At 33.3% G+C, this 17,262-nt stretch overlaps 3 protein-coding genes across 10 annotated transcripts in view; 1 reads left to right on the forward strand and 2 right to left on the reverse strand.

Moving 5' to 3' along the window:
• LOC143909790 (uncharacterized) overlaps nucleotides 1-17,262 on the forward strand; it is a 743,449-nt gene that overhangs the window by 97,767 nt on the left and 628,420 nt on the right. The window lies entirely within an intron of this gene.
• Nucleotides 1,562-7,816, reverse strand: AGBE (1,4-alpha-glucan-branching enzyme). The gene is made up of 14 exons (XM_077427996.1): nucleotides 7,453-7,816; nucleotides 4,663-4,832; nucleotides 4,368-4,588; nucleotides 4,150-4,294; nucleotides 3,978-4,068; nucleotides 3,687-3,896; nucleotides 3,539-3,610; nucleotides 3,292-3,463; nucleotides 3,010-3,219; nucleotides 2,764-2,935; nucleotides 2,376-2,560; nucleotides 2,161-2,298; nucleotides 1,975-2,088; nucleotides 1,562-1,893 (listed from the first exon to the last, which is right to left on the reverse strand). Exons 1-14 carry the CDS (start codon nucleotides 7,563-7,565, stop codon nucleotides 1,849-1,851), a joined length of 2,058 nt encoding a protein of 685 aa, XP_077284122.1. The 5' UTR covers nucleotides 7,566-7,816; the 3' UTR covers nucleotides 1,562-1,848.
• Nucleotides 11,840-17,262, reverse strand: part of LOC143909803 (NAD kinase-like) — a 37,479-nt gene continuing 32,056 nt past the window's right edge. For 5 of the 7 annotated variants that reach the window (XM_077428001.1, XM_077428002.1, XM_077427999.1 and 2 more), the window contains 5 exons: nucleotides 16,446-16,548; nucleotides 16,144-16,371; nucleotides 15,890-16,047; nucleotides 14,102-14,184; nucleotides 11,840-12,270 (listed from right to left, as the gene is read on the reverse strand). In XM_077428001.1, coding sequence (XP_077284127.1) covers nucleotides 12,069-12,270; nucleotides 14,102-14,184; nucleotides 15,890-16,047; nucleotides 16,144-16,371; nucleotides 16,446-16,548 — 774 coding nt within the window. In that variant the 3' untranslated portion in view covers nucleotides 11,840-12,068. Of the gene's footprint in view, nucleotides 12,271-13,682; nucleotides 13,766-14,101; nucleotides 14,185-15,889; nucleotides 16,048-16,143; nucleotides 16,372-16,445; nucleotides 16,549-17,262 lie in introns of all 7 variants that reach the window. The other 2 variants (XM_077428000.1, XM_077428004.1) reach the window with 1 other exon arrangement.

Below are 17,262 nucleotides of genomic sequence, written 5' to 3' on the forward strand. Positions count from 1 at the left end.
GCGCAGAATACGGGAGGAAAAGCCTGTTCCTCTTGTTCCTGTTGTACCCTGCTCGCGCAAATTAATTGAGTATGTACGTGAGTATGTACCGTTTACCATGCACCCTTTTTTTTTTGATCTTTCGACTTAAGATCTTTCGATTTTCGATCTTTGCCTTCCGATATTTGTGTTTCTGTCATTTCACATTCTGGCTCGTGACGTAGACCCGTTAGGGACACGTGTTGACCTGATTTCGAGGCGCGTGTTTTATAGCTATGGTTTATAGTCAGCGCCAGGACGTCGTTCGTTTGAGAATGGGGTCGTGTGCCACGCGTTAACGACTGCCACGTGTTTACGTGTGCCACGTGTTATGTCTTTCAGGCATGTGTTGCGATTGCCTGATGACATCACTGTTGGGTTTCGTTCGTTTTACGATCGAGCGATGAACTCTTTCTTCTGGAATGGTCGAAGGGGACGTTGCCCTTGAATTATGCATGTTTGTACAGGATCGATGATGAGATCACTGGTTTTGATTCGTAATAGCACAAGTTGTGTTAGATTCCTACAATACAGATAGCTTTGATTTATTTGTACAAAATAAATCATTTTAACACGGAATAAAAGTAGCGGATTGTACGATGTCCAAGAATCGCAGCATAGATTGTAAATTTATGAAAAATCACGAAATAAATAAGTCAAAGCGTGTATTTTCAAAAATGATCACCTGGAGCCAATGTTTGGTTTATATATAAAATAATGTGGTTTTTTTTTCAATTATTCGGATTTTTCGACATCCGAACATCGGTTCCCGGAAAGATGCACTAAATTGCACTGAAGAGTAGCGCAGTTTCGAGAAGTCCTAATTTTCATAGGCGCTCAAAAAGTACTTACGCAATAGAATTCCACAAAAAAAGGTTAGCACCCTCGGATAACATACAAATACCCATTGACAATTTTTTTTGGAATTATATTGCGTTAGTTCTCCTTGAGCATTTTTGAAATTTTAGACACCTAGAGAGTGCTTTTTCCGGTCACCCAGGACATCTTAATCCCCGTGTGATTTATAAAATTGAGAATCTATTTATGATTTCTAACACATATGATGTTTAAAAGTAGGTAAATTTTGTCCACGAACGAATGAATGGTTCCCGGAAAAATGCACTGAATAGTGGTGTGGTTTCGAGAAATTCTAATTTTCAAAGGCGCTCAATAAGAACTTACGCAATAGCACCCTCGGACAACCTACAAATACCCCTTGACGCTTTTTTGTGGAATTCTATTGCGTTACTTCTTGAGCATCTTTGAAAATTTGGATGTCTCAACTGCGGCTCCCTTGAGGGCATTTATCCAACCACCCTTTTCCACCATGTCAAGGACTATGTATGAATATCAGGGCCATTCTAAATTTATTATTTTTTCCCATAAATTATGTTCTCCCTCGAAATTTCACTTAGTAAAATTTGATAATGATTTAGATAGGATTAATTACATTTGATATTAATTACATGATATTAAATTTCATAAAATAATATTTGGATCTTATTAATCAAACATAATGCATTGGTAAAAATAAAATGCAATGAAATTGTACAAAAATATATTTTCAATAGAATAAATTCACTTTCATTGTGTTACAATTGATTAAAAACTATCATTATCACAGTCTATGAATATATTACATTTAAAATATTCTGATAAAAAAGTAGCATTAAAAATTTCAATATCAAAAATAGTAAAAACACATAAATCAAATATACAATTCGCTTTATAAAAAAATATTAAAATGGCACAAAACATGACTCAGCTCAAACTTTTGAGTAAATTTTACAAGAAATACAAAACACACTATCATTCCCAGTCTTGAGCAATTTAATAATTAGCGAATACCAAAGCAGTCCTGCTCGGCAAATATGCCTGAAAAAATACAACATATGTAATTGAAATGCTGTGCAAATCAAATATTAATAAAAAGCACCACCAAAAAAAATTCTCTACCTGTATAGAATCTGTGCGATTTGCCCAAGGTATACCTTGCGTGGGATAAGGGATACCGTCAACTTTGACTCGGTCAAACCCTCCGTAAATCGAACTATCTGATGACAAAATAACCTGAAACATTTAAATCCAAATTTCAGCACTAAATATTCAATCAAATGATAAATACCGGTAGTTTTCACCAACCTTATAATCACCGGAAGAATTTGCACCTAGTCTATAGTCTGTATAACTGTTTGTATGATGGAAATTGAATACAAACAGAAGGCCGCCTCGTTCCGCACACACAACTTTATCACCTTCGTGTTTTGTTGATACATAAGCCTATAAAGCAGTGCCATAATTGAATACACAAATAATCAATCAATCAATTAATTCAAATAACAAGATAAAATAATTACAGGTTCAGTATGAAGCCATCCATACTTCTCTTCTAAATTATTCATATCTCTATCAAAGTTATTCAAAAATTTGTATTTCAACAGATCATTATCCACCAAATTCCACTGTCTCCGAGCATAGTGATATGAAGAATTATTACCAGCTCGTGGAAAATCCAACCATTCTGGATGGCCAAACTCGTTACCTAAAATATATGTATATAAATAAAATCTATAAGTAAATATGCACATTCTATACTATTTTTGTCAATTTCATTTTACAACTGTCTCAACGATTTTGATAAAATTACTTCTACTACCCTTTTGGGGGTTAAAAAAAATTTAAAGAGGTTTGAAAAAAAAGCCCTGTACCCCCCATTTGCTATGAATTAGAAATTAAAATTATTACCCATGAAATTGAGATAGGCTTCTCCGCCGAGAGCGTGTGTGATCAGTCTTATCATACAGTGCAAAGCAAGTCCTCGATTTATAATGGGATTGGACTCACTCGTAGTACTCATGAGTGTGTACATTTTAGAATCCATCAGCCAAAATGCAATTGTTTTATCTCCGACTAAAGCCTGAAATTTTTTTTAATTAACTCACTGCCGTCATTCTGATGCATAATTACATTAACAATAGATGCTTTCCATACCTGATCATGACTCTCGACATAAGCTACTGTGCCTTCTTTCCATCGCCGATTAGTAAGTGTGTGTACAATATCACCGACATTCCAATCTTCATCTTTGAACTCTTTGAGCAATTTTATCCACTTGTCTGGTATAGCCATAGCGAGACGATAGTCAAATCCAGTTCCACCTTCCTCAACGGGTCGACCGGATGCAGGCATTCCAGACACATCCTTAAAATTCATTACACATATTACTTATTCCATTATCAATCAAGGAAATACTATTACATAATGAGTATTTACTTCGGCGATTGTGACTGCATTTTCATTGATATGATGTACTAGTTTATTTGCAAGCATCAAATAGACTAAAGCTTCAGTATCAACGTTCAATCCGAAATATTCATCATAATGGCCAGAGAAACCTTGTCCAGCACCCCGACTATGATACAGCATAGATGTGACTCCATCGAATCTAAAATATATAAAACCATTAAGTTTAAAACAAGTAATAAAATTAAACATGTATTCATTCAAAATATGGCATTACCTGAATCCATCGAAATTGTATTCCTCTTGATACCAACGCAGATTTGACAAAAGGAACCGAAGTACTTCAAATCTATGTATAATATTTAATATGGTATAATGTACAAATGTATAAATTTTACTATTAATATTTATAATAAATATTTTACTCTGAATAATTAAATAGTCTTGAATCCCACAATGGGTGAGTGCCTTTAGCTCCGTCATGGAAATAGCACGCCTTGGTTCCATCAAATTCGTTCAATCCGTCTAAAGTATTCTTTGAAGCATGTGAATGAACTACATCTAACATGACATAGAGTCCCATATTGTGAGCTTCATCTACCATTCTTTTCAATTGGCAAGGAGTACCATAACGACTGCGAAATATTTTATAAATAAAATAAAAATAAAAACTACCTGCACATTATATACACAAAATTCAGAAATGTATTCATTACCTACTAGCAGCAAAGAAACTTGTGACTTGATAGCCAAACGATGCATAGTATGCATGCTCCATAATGCCCATCAATTGTATTGTATTATAACCTAATAAATTACAAATGGATTATTTTAAATCTTTCTAATAATAAATCATCAATACAATAATACAGCTCTACGAATATCAACCTTGACGCTTTATACGAGGTAAAATATTTTCTCTAAATTCATCATAAGTGCCGACACGGAGCTCTGAAGTTGCTATTCCGACGTGACACTCATATATACGCAAGCTTTTCGGTCGTGGTACTTTTGGATACTGCATAACGTATGGCTAAAAATAATTTTAAAAGTCGTAATATCTCAAAACAAATTTATGTAAGTATTGTTATTTGAACTTCGGATACCTCTGGTGGATTGTATATGTGATGTTGGAAAACAATTCCATCTTCATGAGGCTTCACGTATTTGGCCCACGGTGATATTCTGGGAAAGCATCCATTGACGTGCAACTGTACCCTTGACATGTGTTTCAAGATACATGAACCGTCTGGTTCTGCCGGTAAATTAATTTCCCATTTTCCATACTCGAGTCGTCTGAATGGATGACTGTCTTCTCTCCAATCGTCTAAACAATTGACGAGTACAATTTTAAGCCTCGAATAGTATTAATTAGTTCATGTTTAGAAAAAAAATACACACTGAAGTCTCCGTAAAGATATACTGTTTCTGCTCCCGGTGCCCATTCTCGCCATGTGACCGAGTTATCGTCGTGAATTATCACTCCGAATTTATTAAAACCACGACTGAATGAATCAATGCCTCCTTCCAAACTGTTTATTTTTTCCCATGCATCTATCAAACAACCGTATCTAAAATAAATTCAAAATCATTTTATTTCTAAATAAAAATTAACAATAGCGTGCATATAGGTTTACATTGAAACATACAATTAAAAACACTGAGAAAGGGTATCGATGAGAAAAAGGGTTTGAAATTACACACCGCGTGCGGTAGACTGTGACTGTGGTTTATTTGATGGTACATACATATACGCCATTTTAAATGGACCTTAATTACTAAAAAATACACACTTTTTAACAGACAATATAATAGAAAATAGTAGGACTATATTAAAATGCTTGTTATTATAAAAATATAAAGATTTTGAGTAAAACACTGGAAATGTAGAAGGAGTATATATCCAATTTAAAGAACCGACCACATATAAAAAGCTTATATTCTCCTTATTGCAAATAGAGAGATATATTACATGTTCAATATATACATATGTACTTACGTATAAATTTAGGTGTAAATATTTAAATATGTCTAGTTTCGAAACCTAATTTGCCTCTCTACTTGAATTATACATATAAGGAAAAGATACGGATTGAATTATAAGGTACAAAATGAGGTTTCAAATTTATATCACAATATTAGGTATTTGAGTAATATTCCAGCGCCACTGTGACTCCATGATAAAGCTGTAACAATAAACCTCACTAATTATAGGGGGAGCAATCATTTGGGTATCTTTAACTTCGAATTAAGTCATTGAGTTTAAAATTAGAAATACTCTCTTTGCCATAAATAATCATCAAATATTATTATTTTTTTTTTTTTATTATTAATAGTTTTGGACCATTGTGGCATTACAGGAAGAAACTAATGCACCACAATGGCCTACATTTAACAAAGAAAATACAAGTAAAAAAAAACAGAAAAATTAGAAAGCAGAATAAAAAAATAATAAAAAGTAACAAAAGGAAAATAATAATACAAATAAAATAGTACATAAAATGTACAAAGGAGAAAGAAAAAGTAAAATAAATCAACAAAATATGAATAAAAAATAAAATCACAGCGAGGCCCAAATGGAAGAGAGTAGATTAAGATTCCACTCATTCATCACATTCAAATTAAGAAAGAAATGATGAGCGCAGGTTACCAGATAAATATGTTAAAATAACATCCGATAATCTACGCTCCCCAAGGTGGAAAATATCACATTCAGGGACGAATGTGATTTATACGAAATATATAATATCGCTATTCTGTGTGTCTGTCTGCGATAACGCTCGCCGTATTATAATAGTTGTTTCGATCCGACATATGTACGTAGCAGTTAAAACACTGCCACCAAATGTACGAATATATGTATGTATGTAGTACGAATATAATAACGAAAGAAAAAACTTCTATATATGTATAATGTTTGCTAGCAATGTTTCCTCTAGGCTAATAGACGGCGCTAAGTCTATTGAAAATTAATTAATTTATTTGTTTTCCTATTGGTGCTTTATATTGTTAATATGTAGTAATAATAATAAACAATTAAATATAAATATATATATTTAAAAGGTATTTGAAAAAAATTCGACCACGTGCGGATCGAACACAGGACCAACATTTATTTATTTATTTTTATTCAATAACTTAATATGCCAACACCCATGCGATATTTCATCAGGTACAACACTACTAGTGTTGTACCCAGAGGAATGCAATATTAATAGAAGTGGCTTTAGGTGTTATATTGTTGTCTAGTGACATTCTATCCACGGACAGATCTAAATAATTATAGCATCAGTCATATTTGACGCTTGGTGATCGACGTATGTCCGATAAAAACTTCTCTGTTTGTTTATATTACTAAAAATTGAAAAATGGGATACATTTTTATAAGTAAATTGATCCGATTGTATTCCGTGCGATGTAGCGTATTTAAAGAGACGTGCCGCGTAAAATTGACAACAATTATTTATTCGTAAGGGCCCCTCTATTCCTATTACATCTCTCTGGTTGTACCTGTCTATAATTACTTTATTTGAAAAGATTTGCGCGTGAGACTTCATACAAACTGAATGCACGTCTTCTTTTTGTAATGCATAATACCAAAAAATCCCTTTCTAAAATCACGATATTCATATATTGAAAAAAAAGGAGAAACAATACGATACAGCTATTCGCCAGTGTCCAGTTATTGAACACTCTGATTTAGAGATAAGAAATAAGAGCCCTGAGACATTACCTAGAATCTATAATGCCCTCGATTTTGCTCTTGTTTACTATTAACAGCTAGCAATATATTACTCTGCCGACAATTAGTTTAGTGTACTGTTTTATTTCAAGTAAACAACAATTGTAACTATAGTTTCCCCTTATAAATTTATTGATAATTTACCGCAATATAACATTAAATTTGAAATGCCCACGAATGGACAAAAATACAAAACCTTCCCTTATGAGTCGAATTGACAATGCCACGCACCATCAAGTTGCATGCACTGCATCGCTCCGATTGGCTGCAGTGTTCGTAGTTTGCGCGCTACATACGATATATCGTTCGAATTAAATGCCAATTTTTTTAAATATATTCCAATCAGTTGAAAACACGGCGCGAAAGAATGCGGTGTTGTTTATTATGACACGTTGCGTAAGAAGCAAGTCGATTTCAAGGTGACATTGGGAGTAAATAGGAATAGATACCTCCGTTTGATTTCTCTCTCGTAGGGGGTCAGGTAGGGGTCCAAGTCGAGCAGCTGCTGCAATCTGGGCACCTCTACCGTGGACGGGTCCACGCTCGATTGACAACTGCCCATTTTGGGCTACGTAGAACCCAAAAAGGCTACCGACTCGAGCAAAAATCCAGCGTCGAATGGGTCGAATGGAATGGAACGCGATGATAAAGTCGCGGCCACCGCTTGCCAAACTGCGGCTCCCGTTGTTTATTTATGAATGCATCCGTATACGTTTTTCAATGCCAATGCAACGCACGCCGAGACGGATTTAGACTGGGTGAAGAGATGGAGGATAAAAGAATTCGTCAAGTCTGATGCTGTTTTTTTATCGCACAACGTACTGTTGTGCGATCTTCATAGCCAATTTCCGTAGCAACGAGTTTCCAATAAAAAATTCTTCAAATGCTTACTGCAGTTTTTAATTCCTGACAAGCTCATTACTTAAAGGAGTAGTGCTTGTGCCCGATGAAATATCATCGCGTGTTTTAGGCATATTAAGTTATTAAATAAAAAAAAAATTAAAATAAATTTTTCGGTACTGTGTTTGATTCGTATGCGGTCGTATTTTTTTCAAATACCTTTTACATAAATATATTTATATTGTTGTGTAGGGGTGGGTGGATGATCCAAGTAAAAGGCCAAAGTCGTGTCACAGCATTTATTGGTGATTAAAGAGATACACACACTGGCAGTGCTCCGTCCAAAATGTCTTGATATCGCCTAAGTACCGCCTTATAACGGGTCGGTTGCTCAAGGAATGTTCAACGTCCGGTTTGTTTACCTATTGTTATGGTCACGTACTAGATGTACCACGGAAGTGTCCTACGCTACCGCTGTGGGTTCTGAGAACTCTAAGGGAATGCGACCGAGTTACCGCTACCCCCGCTAATTGCATTCGGGGGAGATAATCCTCGAAACCAATTATAACGGTCACACAGTCTCTGGGATGCTACTCGGCCTAATCCGATTGCACTTACTCGGCCTAATCCGAGTGTACGTAACAATATTTAATTGTTTAATATGAAAAAATCATGGTAACAACTACCTAACTACCTATGTACATATAAACAATATAAAACACCAATAGAAAAATTAATTAATTAAATAAATTTTCAATACATGACGCTAAATGCTCTGAGACTATCGCCCTAGAGCAGAGCATCGCAACCTGCGAGCCCCGGCCCGTTTTGTACCGTGGGCACCACTTTGATCCAACGCGTGCGAGCGAGATCGAGTGTGAGGGAGAAAACCGATGTTAGTTAGCGTTTTGTCATCTATGTATGTATGTATGGACTAGCTAGCGACTGCCGATAAAGTTCATATGTATGTACGTAGCTGACAAACTCTACGAGTCGTAAACAATGTGTACCGCGAATATTAAGAGGTTGCGTGGCTCTGCTCTAGAGGAAACATTGGTAGGAAACAGTATATATAGAAGTTTTTCTTGATCTGTTATTATTAGAGATCGGCGTTCGGTTTCTATTTGGACAAAAATATGGATTCACCATTGTCAGTTGCCATTGTCCTACAAAGCTAGAGAGCAAAAAAAAGGTTGACAATAGGAATTGACGATGGTGAACCCAATTTTTTGTCCAAATAGAAACCGACCGCCGATCCTTAGCTATTATGTCCGTATTATAATTGTCGGCAGTGTTTTAACTGTGACGTATATACATATGTCGAATCGAAACGACTATTACAATACGACGAGCGTTATCGCAGACAGACACACAGAATAGCGATATTATATATTGTTATAATTATAATCAGCCACATCGATTCGAATTTATTTATAATCATTAAGATTGTAAAGGAACGACTATTGCACAAGTTGAAACCCACTTTGTGACATAATATAATATAAAGGTGTTTTTTTTAAGGTTTGTTTTTTGAATTAACAATTCTTTTCCCAGCAACAGCCAATTTGAAAGCCGATAGCTGATTTGTGCTCAGTTTGTTTTGCTATTTTACCACAAATAAATTTACGCCAGAAAAATAGCTTGAAAAGTGTGCAAATTTATTTCGAAAATCGTGGTCCAGTTCGCGAAACTTACCGTCCATTTACGGTCGTGAATTGGCCTCCAAGATCGTGTGATTTAGAACCTTTGGATTATTTTTGTGAAGATATGTGAAGTCGCTAGTCTACGCCGATAAACCAGAGACGATGGACGATTTGAAAGACAGCATTCGCCGCGTTATTGTCGATATACGGCCCCAGCTGTTCAAAAATTGGACTAACAGATTGCGCTTTATTCGAAGTGGTTAAATATATGCCCCATATATATTTAACACCTAATGGCATAACATTATCTTACAATAAAGCCAATACCACGAATTTTAGGTTCTTTATTTCATTTTAAAGTTCTATACCTCTAAAAAAAATAACTTTTTAATACATAAATACAATATTATTATTACTCTTTGATTGTTTGATTATATACATATATATTGAATCAGAGAAACGAAACATTTCTCTGTATTGAATGTAATACATTGTATGGAGTTTTTATATCGATATCTATCAGATTTGTTTAGTAAATTTAATGACTAAATATATTTAAATTGTAATATTAAAAATTTTGAGTAACTTTGATATTGGTTTATGGGTTCGTTTGAAAATAATCAAATTATTCGATTTTAATAGGGTTGATAAAATGTATCAATTTTATGGATCAATGTGAAAATATGTACATATATAATGATATTGCATTATTGAGTATGTAAATATAAAACGTGTCGAATAAATAGTACTTTGTTTCAAAGTTTTTTTACTTCTATATGATAATCGATCGAATATATACATATATAGTGAAATATTTGGAACCGGTTAATAGAGTATTTTTAAATGTCGTCGTTCAGTCGCAGATTTGTGCAAAATAGATTAAAATATATATGCTTCAAATAGTATAAAAAAAAGACAGATAGCCCTGCTTGACCTGTGCACTTCTTCGTCGGTTTAAATTGGCACGTTAAAAATAATTTGCATCGATAGATGAGCCAAATATAAAAGACTCGTTCCATTCACTGTGTATTCTAGTAATACTGGAATTAAAAATAGAATCCATGGACAATTTTATTTGTGAACATTTTTTTTCTAGACTAAACTGGTTTATTCTTCTCAATATTGTAAATCGTCATTGAATATGTTTGAAAAATGTAGGAATGAAACTAATTTGTAATTTTGGCAATTTATTTATAAACAGTACTTTTGTGAACAATAATGTATATATATATATATATATATATATATATATATATATATATATATATATATATATATATATATATATATACATATATATGTAATAAAAAATTGGAATGAAAGTCAATTCATTTTATAATTTATAACAATAACCTCATAATTTTACTGCTTTTACAGCTCTTTTAAAATGTAATGAAGCACTTAGACTTTTTTATTATTTTATTAATTAAAAAAACAATTATGCAACAGATTTTTACAATTTTCTAAATATCATTTAAAATTAATATACAAACATGCATATACATATGTAAATATGCAATTTTACAAAGAGAACATTGACGTAAATCAAAAACATTCATTATTAATTTAGAATATCATTTATTGTACTATTAATATACATATGCATTTTATATTCAGATTGGTCTTCTTTCACTTTATTGTTATTATTTAAGTATAATTGTGGTAACAATATTGTTTGTAATTAAATGTCATGCGTATTTGCCTACCTACAATATAATATCTATAATATTAAAGATAAATTTAAATATATATAGATAAAAATGCTGTATTTGTAAATTTGATAGGTAAAATATTTGATATTACTAATTTAAATGATGAGCGAAAATGTAACAGAATCAGTTGTACGAGATGGAAATTAAATTCTATTTAATTTTAAACTTAATAAGTAATAAATAAATATTTTAATTATCGTGTAGAAAAATACTACTCTTCACGATCATAAAAAAAATTGTGTCAATAGACTGCTATGAAAAGGAAGTATCTTATGTTAATTCCAATAGAACTATTATACGTTAAGTATTTGAGCTTACCATGTGATACCCCATTCTACAAATCACTACAGAAGTAATTCGTTTAAACAGTACTTATGCAATTGTGTTATCTTTTATAAATATCATTTTCAGTTCTGATAAATCAAAATTAGATTTGATTTATAGTATAAATTGTGACTATCTATTCAAAATGAAACATCTATTATTTGACGGAATCGTATGAAAAATATTTTAAGATCAAAACTTCTTTATAAAATCTATCAATGTTTATTTATTAACTTTATTAAACTCTAGTTTGTCACGTTTACGTACAATTTTCACATTGAAATTTTATAAAAGTTATAAAAATCATATACCAACACAGCCAAATCAACAGTCACCTGTTGAGTCATATGAAAAGTCAAATAGAATGATCGCAAGCTTATGCAAAAAAAGTCTATCCCGGGATAAAATTCAAAGTTCTATGAATGATTTTGCGGTTAATATACATATGTATGTAAGTACTCGTTCGGCGGAGGATGTGTGTAGAATTAAAAAATGATTTCCATTTGACCATCATGTAACTTAATAAATAAAAAAAAAAAACACAGTTCAAGTATCAGTCTGTGTCTGCTCCAACTCGTCAAGAGTGTCATTCGAACTGGACAGCGTGAGATCACTGAGTTCGTCGAGATGTTTCTGCTTCTTTCGGACGTTCCAGTGCAAGCATTCGGCGAGCGAATCAAACCAGTCAGATATTTGGTCTTGGGCGCATATCGACGGGACGGGATACACTGATGTCGTCACCCGTAAGCTACAATCGAAGAAATAAGTATTTTAATATACATCAGAATCAAAGTATTATATAAATAGAAAATAATCCATTATCAAAAATAAATCCTAAGGATTATGTTATCTGCTGAAGTTCATATCTTAGTTTTGATAAGGCATTTTGTAAATTTAATATATATTATATGTATATGGTAAGAATTTAACTTTAATAATATAACAGCACGCTTGTCATTACAAAGTGTAAAGAAACATGAGCTATTGCTTTTTCAATACTGATTATGTATGTTAAATCGTTTTAAGGATTTGTTATGATACCCTTAAAATATCCATTTAAAGCCCAAAATATCAAATTTACGACTTGTTATTCGAAAATTGGGAGAAACACTATTCTTTGGCTATACTACACTATAGTATTTTACATATTTCAAGAATTCTTCACACATTTATGTATATATGTATACACAATAAAAAAAAACATTGATCGAATTAATCGAAAGAGCTAATAGTCTAAGGGAGAAAACACACTGAAAGTTAGGCACATGTAAAAAAAACACTAGCAAGCATAATCTTTCCTGCAGCGCCCAGTCCAAAAATCACCCCCTGGAGTGTTTTCGGTGATATTATATTCTTGTATTGACAGTGATCGATATATTTGAAGAAATTTGTCGAAATAATATGATTGCACGAATTAACAATGAACTGAAGGAACGGTTCTCCCAGCTTGAAGCCAAGAGGATTAAAAAAACACATGCCACATGCCTCTCAGTGTATTTTCGCCCTAATACAAAAATAGTTACTTTAGCTGAATTACAACCCAAATGTGAATCGCTAACAGGATAACCGCCGCTACGAAAATCGCTCACGCGGGTCTCCTGTCGCACAAAAATTCGTCACACAGGAAAATTGCCGTACAGAAAACTGCCTAAATATAGCTCAGCAAATTTTACGGGATTTACGATAATTTTACGCTTTTTTTAAGTGATTTGGCCAGTTTTGAGCAATATTTGAGCGGTTCAATCGGCGTTAGCATGTCATTTTATTTCAAGCGGCCAACAACTATACACTAACCAACAACTGTAGCGTTTCCCATACATACCATCTACACATACATATTTAGTAAATATTAGGTTAGATTGGACCACGCAACTTTTAAGTTAGGTTTAATTTTACATGCACAGTAGATTCAACCGTCAACGACCATTAATACTATGCTTATATATGTTTAACATTTACCACTACAAATTATTATCGCTATCATGCATGAAACAGTGATTTGATGTGATGTTAAAAGGAAAGCTCGGACATTTGCACGAATCTTATACATCATTCGAAATGTTAGATCGATGATGATTTCTGTGAAAAATGATGTATCTTTTTTTACAAAACTTGATATCCCACAACCCAAGACCCGCATCCGATTGGTCGTGAGCATACCTATCGCCGGGAGCCAGTTGTTGTTGACACCGTCCATCAAAGGACACGCATGCTGTGCTGCGTGCGTCAACCCCCGGCATTATCTGTGAACAAAATGGCACGTGGAAGCCAAGACTTAGATACCAGAAAACAAACATCCCCGCGTTTCGAGCCGACATATAACTTATATATTTGCAAACTTATCGCTAACCCCCTGTCAAGTGTTCCTTAAAAATCACACACATTTCCGATAGTATAAGCCGCAGACATCACAAACGTGCATTTTGACGATGTATACAAACGATAAATAATTAAACAAAGCATGCTATATATACATATATAAATGTAAAAGTAGGCAACAACAACAAAAGTATATGTACAAAAGGACGGTTAATATAATAGTAAGGATTCATTGATGGTGGTGGCATTCGCCTCTGTACCTATCTCCGTGGAACAATTCCTGACGATTTCTGCCGTCGAATGAAACCCAGGAAGTGTTGCGGACGTCAGGTGAGAGTGAAATCTAGAAATAAATATTCAGCCAAATTCTATAGTTACTTGAATAATAATGGAACACTTCGGTGCCGCTACAAATTTCAATAATACACAAAAAAGAAACCAAAAACAAACAAAGTGTTCCGTTACACAAAAACATACTTGAGTAACTACGGGATCAATTGCACACAAATAAATTCCAGTGGCATATCTACATATGTGACACATCAGAAGCTTTTTCTAAACAACTGTGTATAACGTTGTCTGAATAGAACACGTTATCGCCGCCAGCAAACGTTCAGTTGCAGTATTGCTTAGTTATATGTATTTTATTGTTGCTTAGTTTATAGTACAAATGAGATTGTTTCCTTTTTCTTACTTGTAAAAAAAATACAGCTTTTATTCTGTTGATACTAAAATACCATGGCAACTACTTAATGTATAGTAGAAACTATTAGCAACTTTTCAATTACACAATGATATATGTATGTATTCCTTGCTGGTCAATTTGGTCGTCGAAATAAGTAGTATAGCAACTGATCACATTAAATTAAAAACAAAATAAATCTCTACAAAAAACTGGTGATATTATTAAATTTTTCAATTTAAACACTGGACTGCGAAATAAATTGGTAAAACTTTATCAAAATGAATTTGTATCCAAATAAAAAATTGAGTCTTCAGTTAAGCCACTGATTTATAAATGTTTCAACTACAATAAAATATTTGTGGCGCACTTTATATGCGATCAACTTTACTGTGTAATTATCTATGTATATGTTACAGTTGAAGTGTATCTCTTAGTTGTAATATACTTTGACTAGTTGGAATATATTCCATCTAACCTGTTACCAAGTACCATTATAGTTGAAGTGTACTTTCAGTTGTAATGTATTTCGAGTAGTTGGAATATATTCCGTCTAACCTGGTAACAACTACTGTTACAGTTAAAGTGTATTTCCAGTTGTATTATATTTGGAATTGAATTTTCTGTTGTAATATATTTTGACTAGTTGGAATATATTCCATCTAACCTGGCACCAACTACTGTTATAGTTGAAGAGTGTTTCTAATTGTATTCAAATTTATATAGTTGGAATTGTTACAATTGCATAGCTTGTCTTATTTACAAAGTGTATATGTTACTGTTGAAGTGTATCTTCCAGTTGTGATATATATTTTGACTAGTTCGAATATATTCCATCTAATTTGATACCAAATACCGTTATAGTTGAAGTGTATTTTCAGTTGTAATATATTTTGACTAGTTGGAATATATTCCATCTAACCTGTTACCAAGTACCATTATAGTTGAAGTGTACTTTCAGTTGTAATTTATTTCGAAGAGTTGGAATATATTCCGTCTAACCTACGTAAGTTGATTCATATGGCGAACTACATTCCAACTGGTCAAACTATATTACAACTGATATTAGCGCATTATTGAATTCTAAAGCATTCGTAGAAACATCAGAACTGTCAATACTCAACTGTTATATTACAACTAGTGCACTTTGTTGAAAGTGTATTTGCGCTTGTAGAGATATAATATACTAGTTGAATTGTATTCGAATATGAATGACATAAAACGCCAGTTGGAATATACAACAACTGAAAACGTACTTCGACTGTAACAAATATATGTGACGTATCTAGAATTTACTGCTATATCTCTTCTTCGAATTGCAACAAAGCATAATTAAAATAATTGCTCCAATAAAATCAATGCTAACTTTGAGTTCAACTCCGGCCGGGACAACAATCGGCCTGAAAGACAACGAATGCGGACAAATTGGCGTGACCATAATCGCAGGAACTGAAGGATGAATCATAGAAGCTCCAGCGGCCACTGCATACGCTGTACTTCCAGTTGGCGTTGATACGATCAAACCTAAAAATAATAATTTGTCATATTAAAAAAGATATATATCTATATAAATTTAACAAAACAATCAAAAATTGTAATAAAACATCTGATAATATTTACCATCTCCTTGCACGCTGGTGATGTGTTTTCCATCCAAAAATAGATCTATATTTGAGAGATACGGCGACGGTCCTCTGTCGATTACAACCTCATTGAGCACCAAAATCGTAGACGGGGGACCCGGTCCTTTGGATCCTTGACCTTCTTGATTGTTCTGTTGCTTTTTGCTGCCTTCCTTGCGCATTATTACACATCTGAGTCGAGACCTCAGCGTAAGAGCAGCATCACCTAAAATACAACCACACCGACATCAATTAGTGATCTTTGTCACCGCCTTACACTGAAATAGAGTAATGGGGTACCTTCTAAAACGTTCGTCACTTGCTCTTGGAAGTTCTCAAATTCAAACGGTGTTAGAAATCCTAATGATCCTAAATGAAAGGCCATCACCGGAGGAACTGATTGCTATTGAAATAAAATTGACAATTAGAACATGCTATTTTTACTCAATAACCAGGATATGGTACTAGTCAAGTTGATAACTTCATCATGTTACACATTACGTCTAGTATGGAATTTGAAATGGTTGTGGCTATTTGTAGGTACTATATCTGTCAGCGTGTTTACTGTTAAAATTTTGTTTTAAACCTCTTAAAATTTAGTTCGAACTCGTAAAGTGACGTAGAGTAAAAAATATAATCCAAATTAGCTAATATTATTTATTGTTAGAAAATTATTATCATATACAACGTATAATACCTGCATACAAGTACAAGCCGTGAACTAGCTAAATGATATAAATCTATTATAATAACGTGCGAAATTTATTTGCCTCATGTATAATGAACGATTGATTAAACAAGTCTAGCATACATTAAATGTAAGAAATTATAATCGGATTATAAGTTCACGCGCATGCGCAGAAAGCTTTGCGCCTGTCGCAGATATAGTACCTGCAAATAGCCACAACCATTTGGAATTGTACTTTTCTCATTTACGGAAAAATTGTTAGACATCGTATCCACATTGCGTGTGGATAATACAACCACCAACATATCACCATCAACATCAATTGGCCAATACTAGTATTGTGCATGTATAGCATTCAATAAACAGAGTGAAGTAACACATGTAAAATGTGATTTGTCGTTTTAGCCAGTATCATATCCTGACCGTTAA

Source organism: Arctopsyche grandis, chromosome 3 (assembly GCF_051622035.1).
Source record: "Arctopsyche grandis isolate Sample6627 chromosome 3, ASM5162203v2, whole genome shotgun sequence".
NCBI classification, from domain to species: domain Eukaryota; kingdom Metazoa; phylum Arthropoda; class Insecta; order Trichoptera; family Hydropsychidae; genus Arctopsyche; species Arctopsyche grandis.

What these genes read in the sequence shown, in the direction of transcription:
- AGBE (XM_077427996.1), bottom strand. Translation starts at nt 7,565, where the DNA reads ATGGGCAGTTGTCAATCGAGCGTGGACCCGTCCACGGTAGAGGTGCCC. An exon ending in AGCCTATCTCAATTTCATGG is followed by an intron (nt 2,561 to 2,763) that starts GTAATAATTTTA and finishes CATATATTTTAG; the next exon opens with GTAACGAGTTTGGCCATCCA. An exon ending in GATGGCTTCATACTGAACCT is followed by an intron (nt 2,299 to 2,375) that starts GTAATTATTTTA and finishes ACTGCTTTATAG; the next exon opens with GCTTATGTATCAACAAAACA.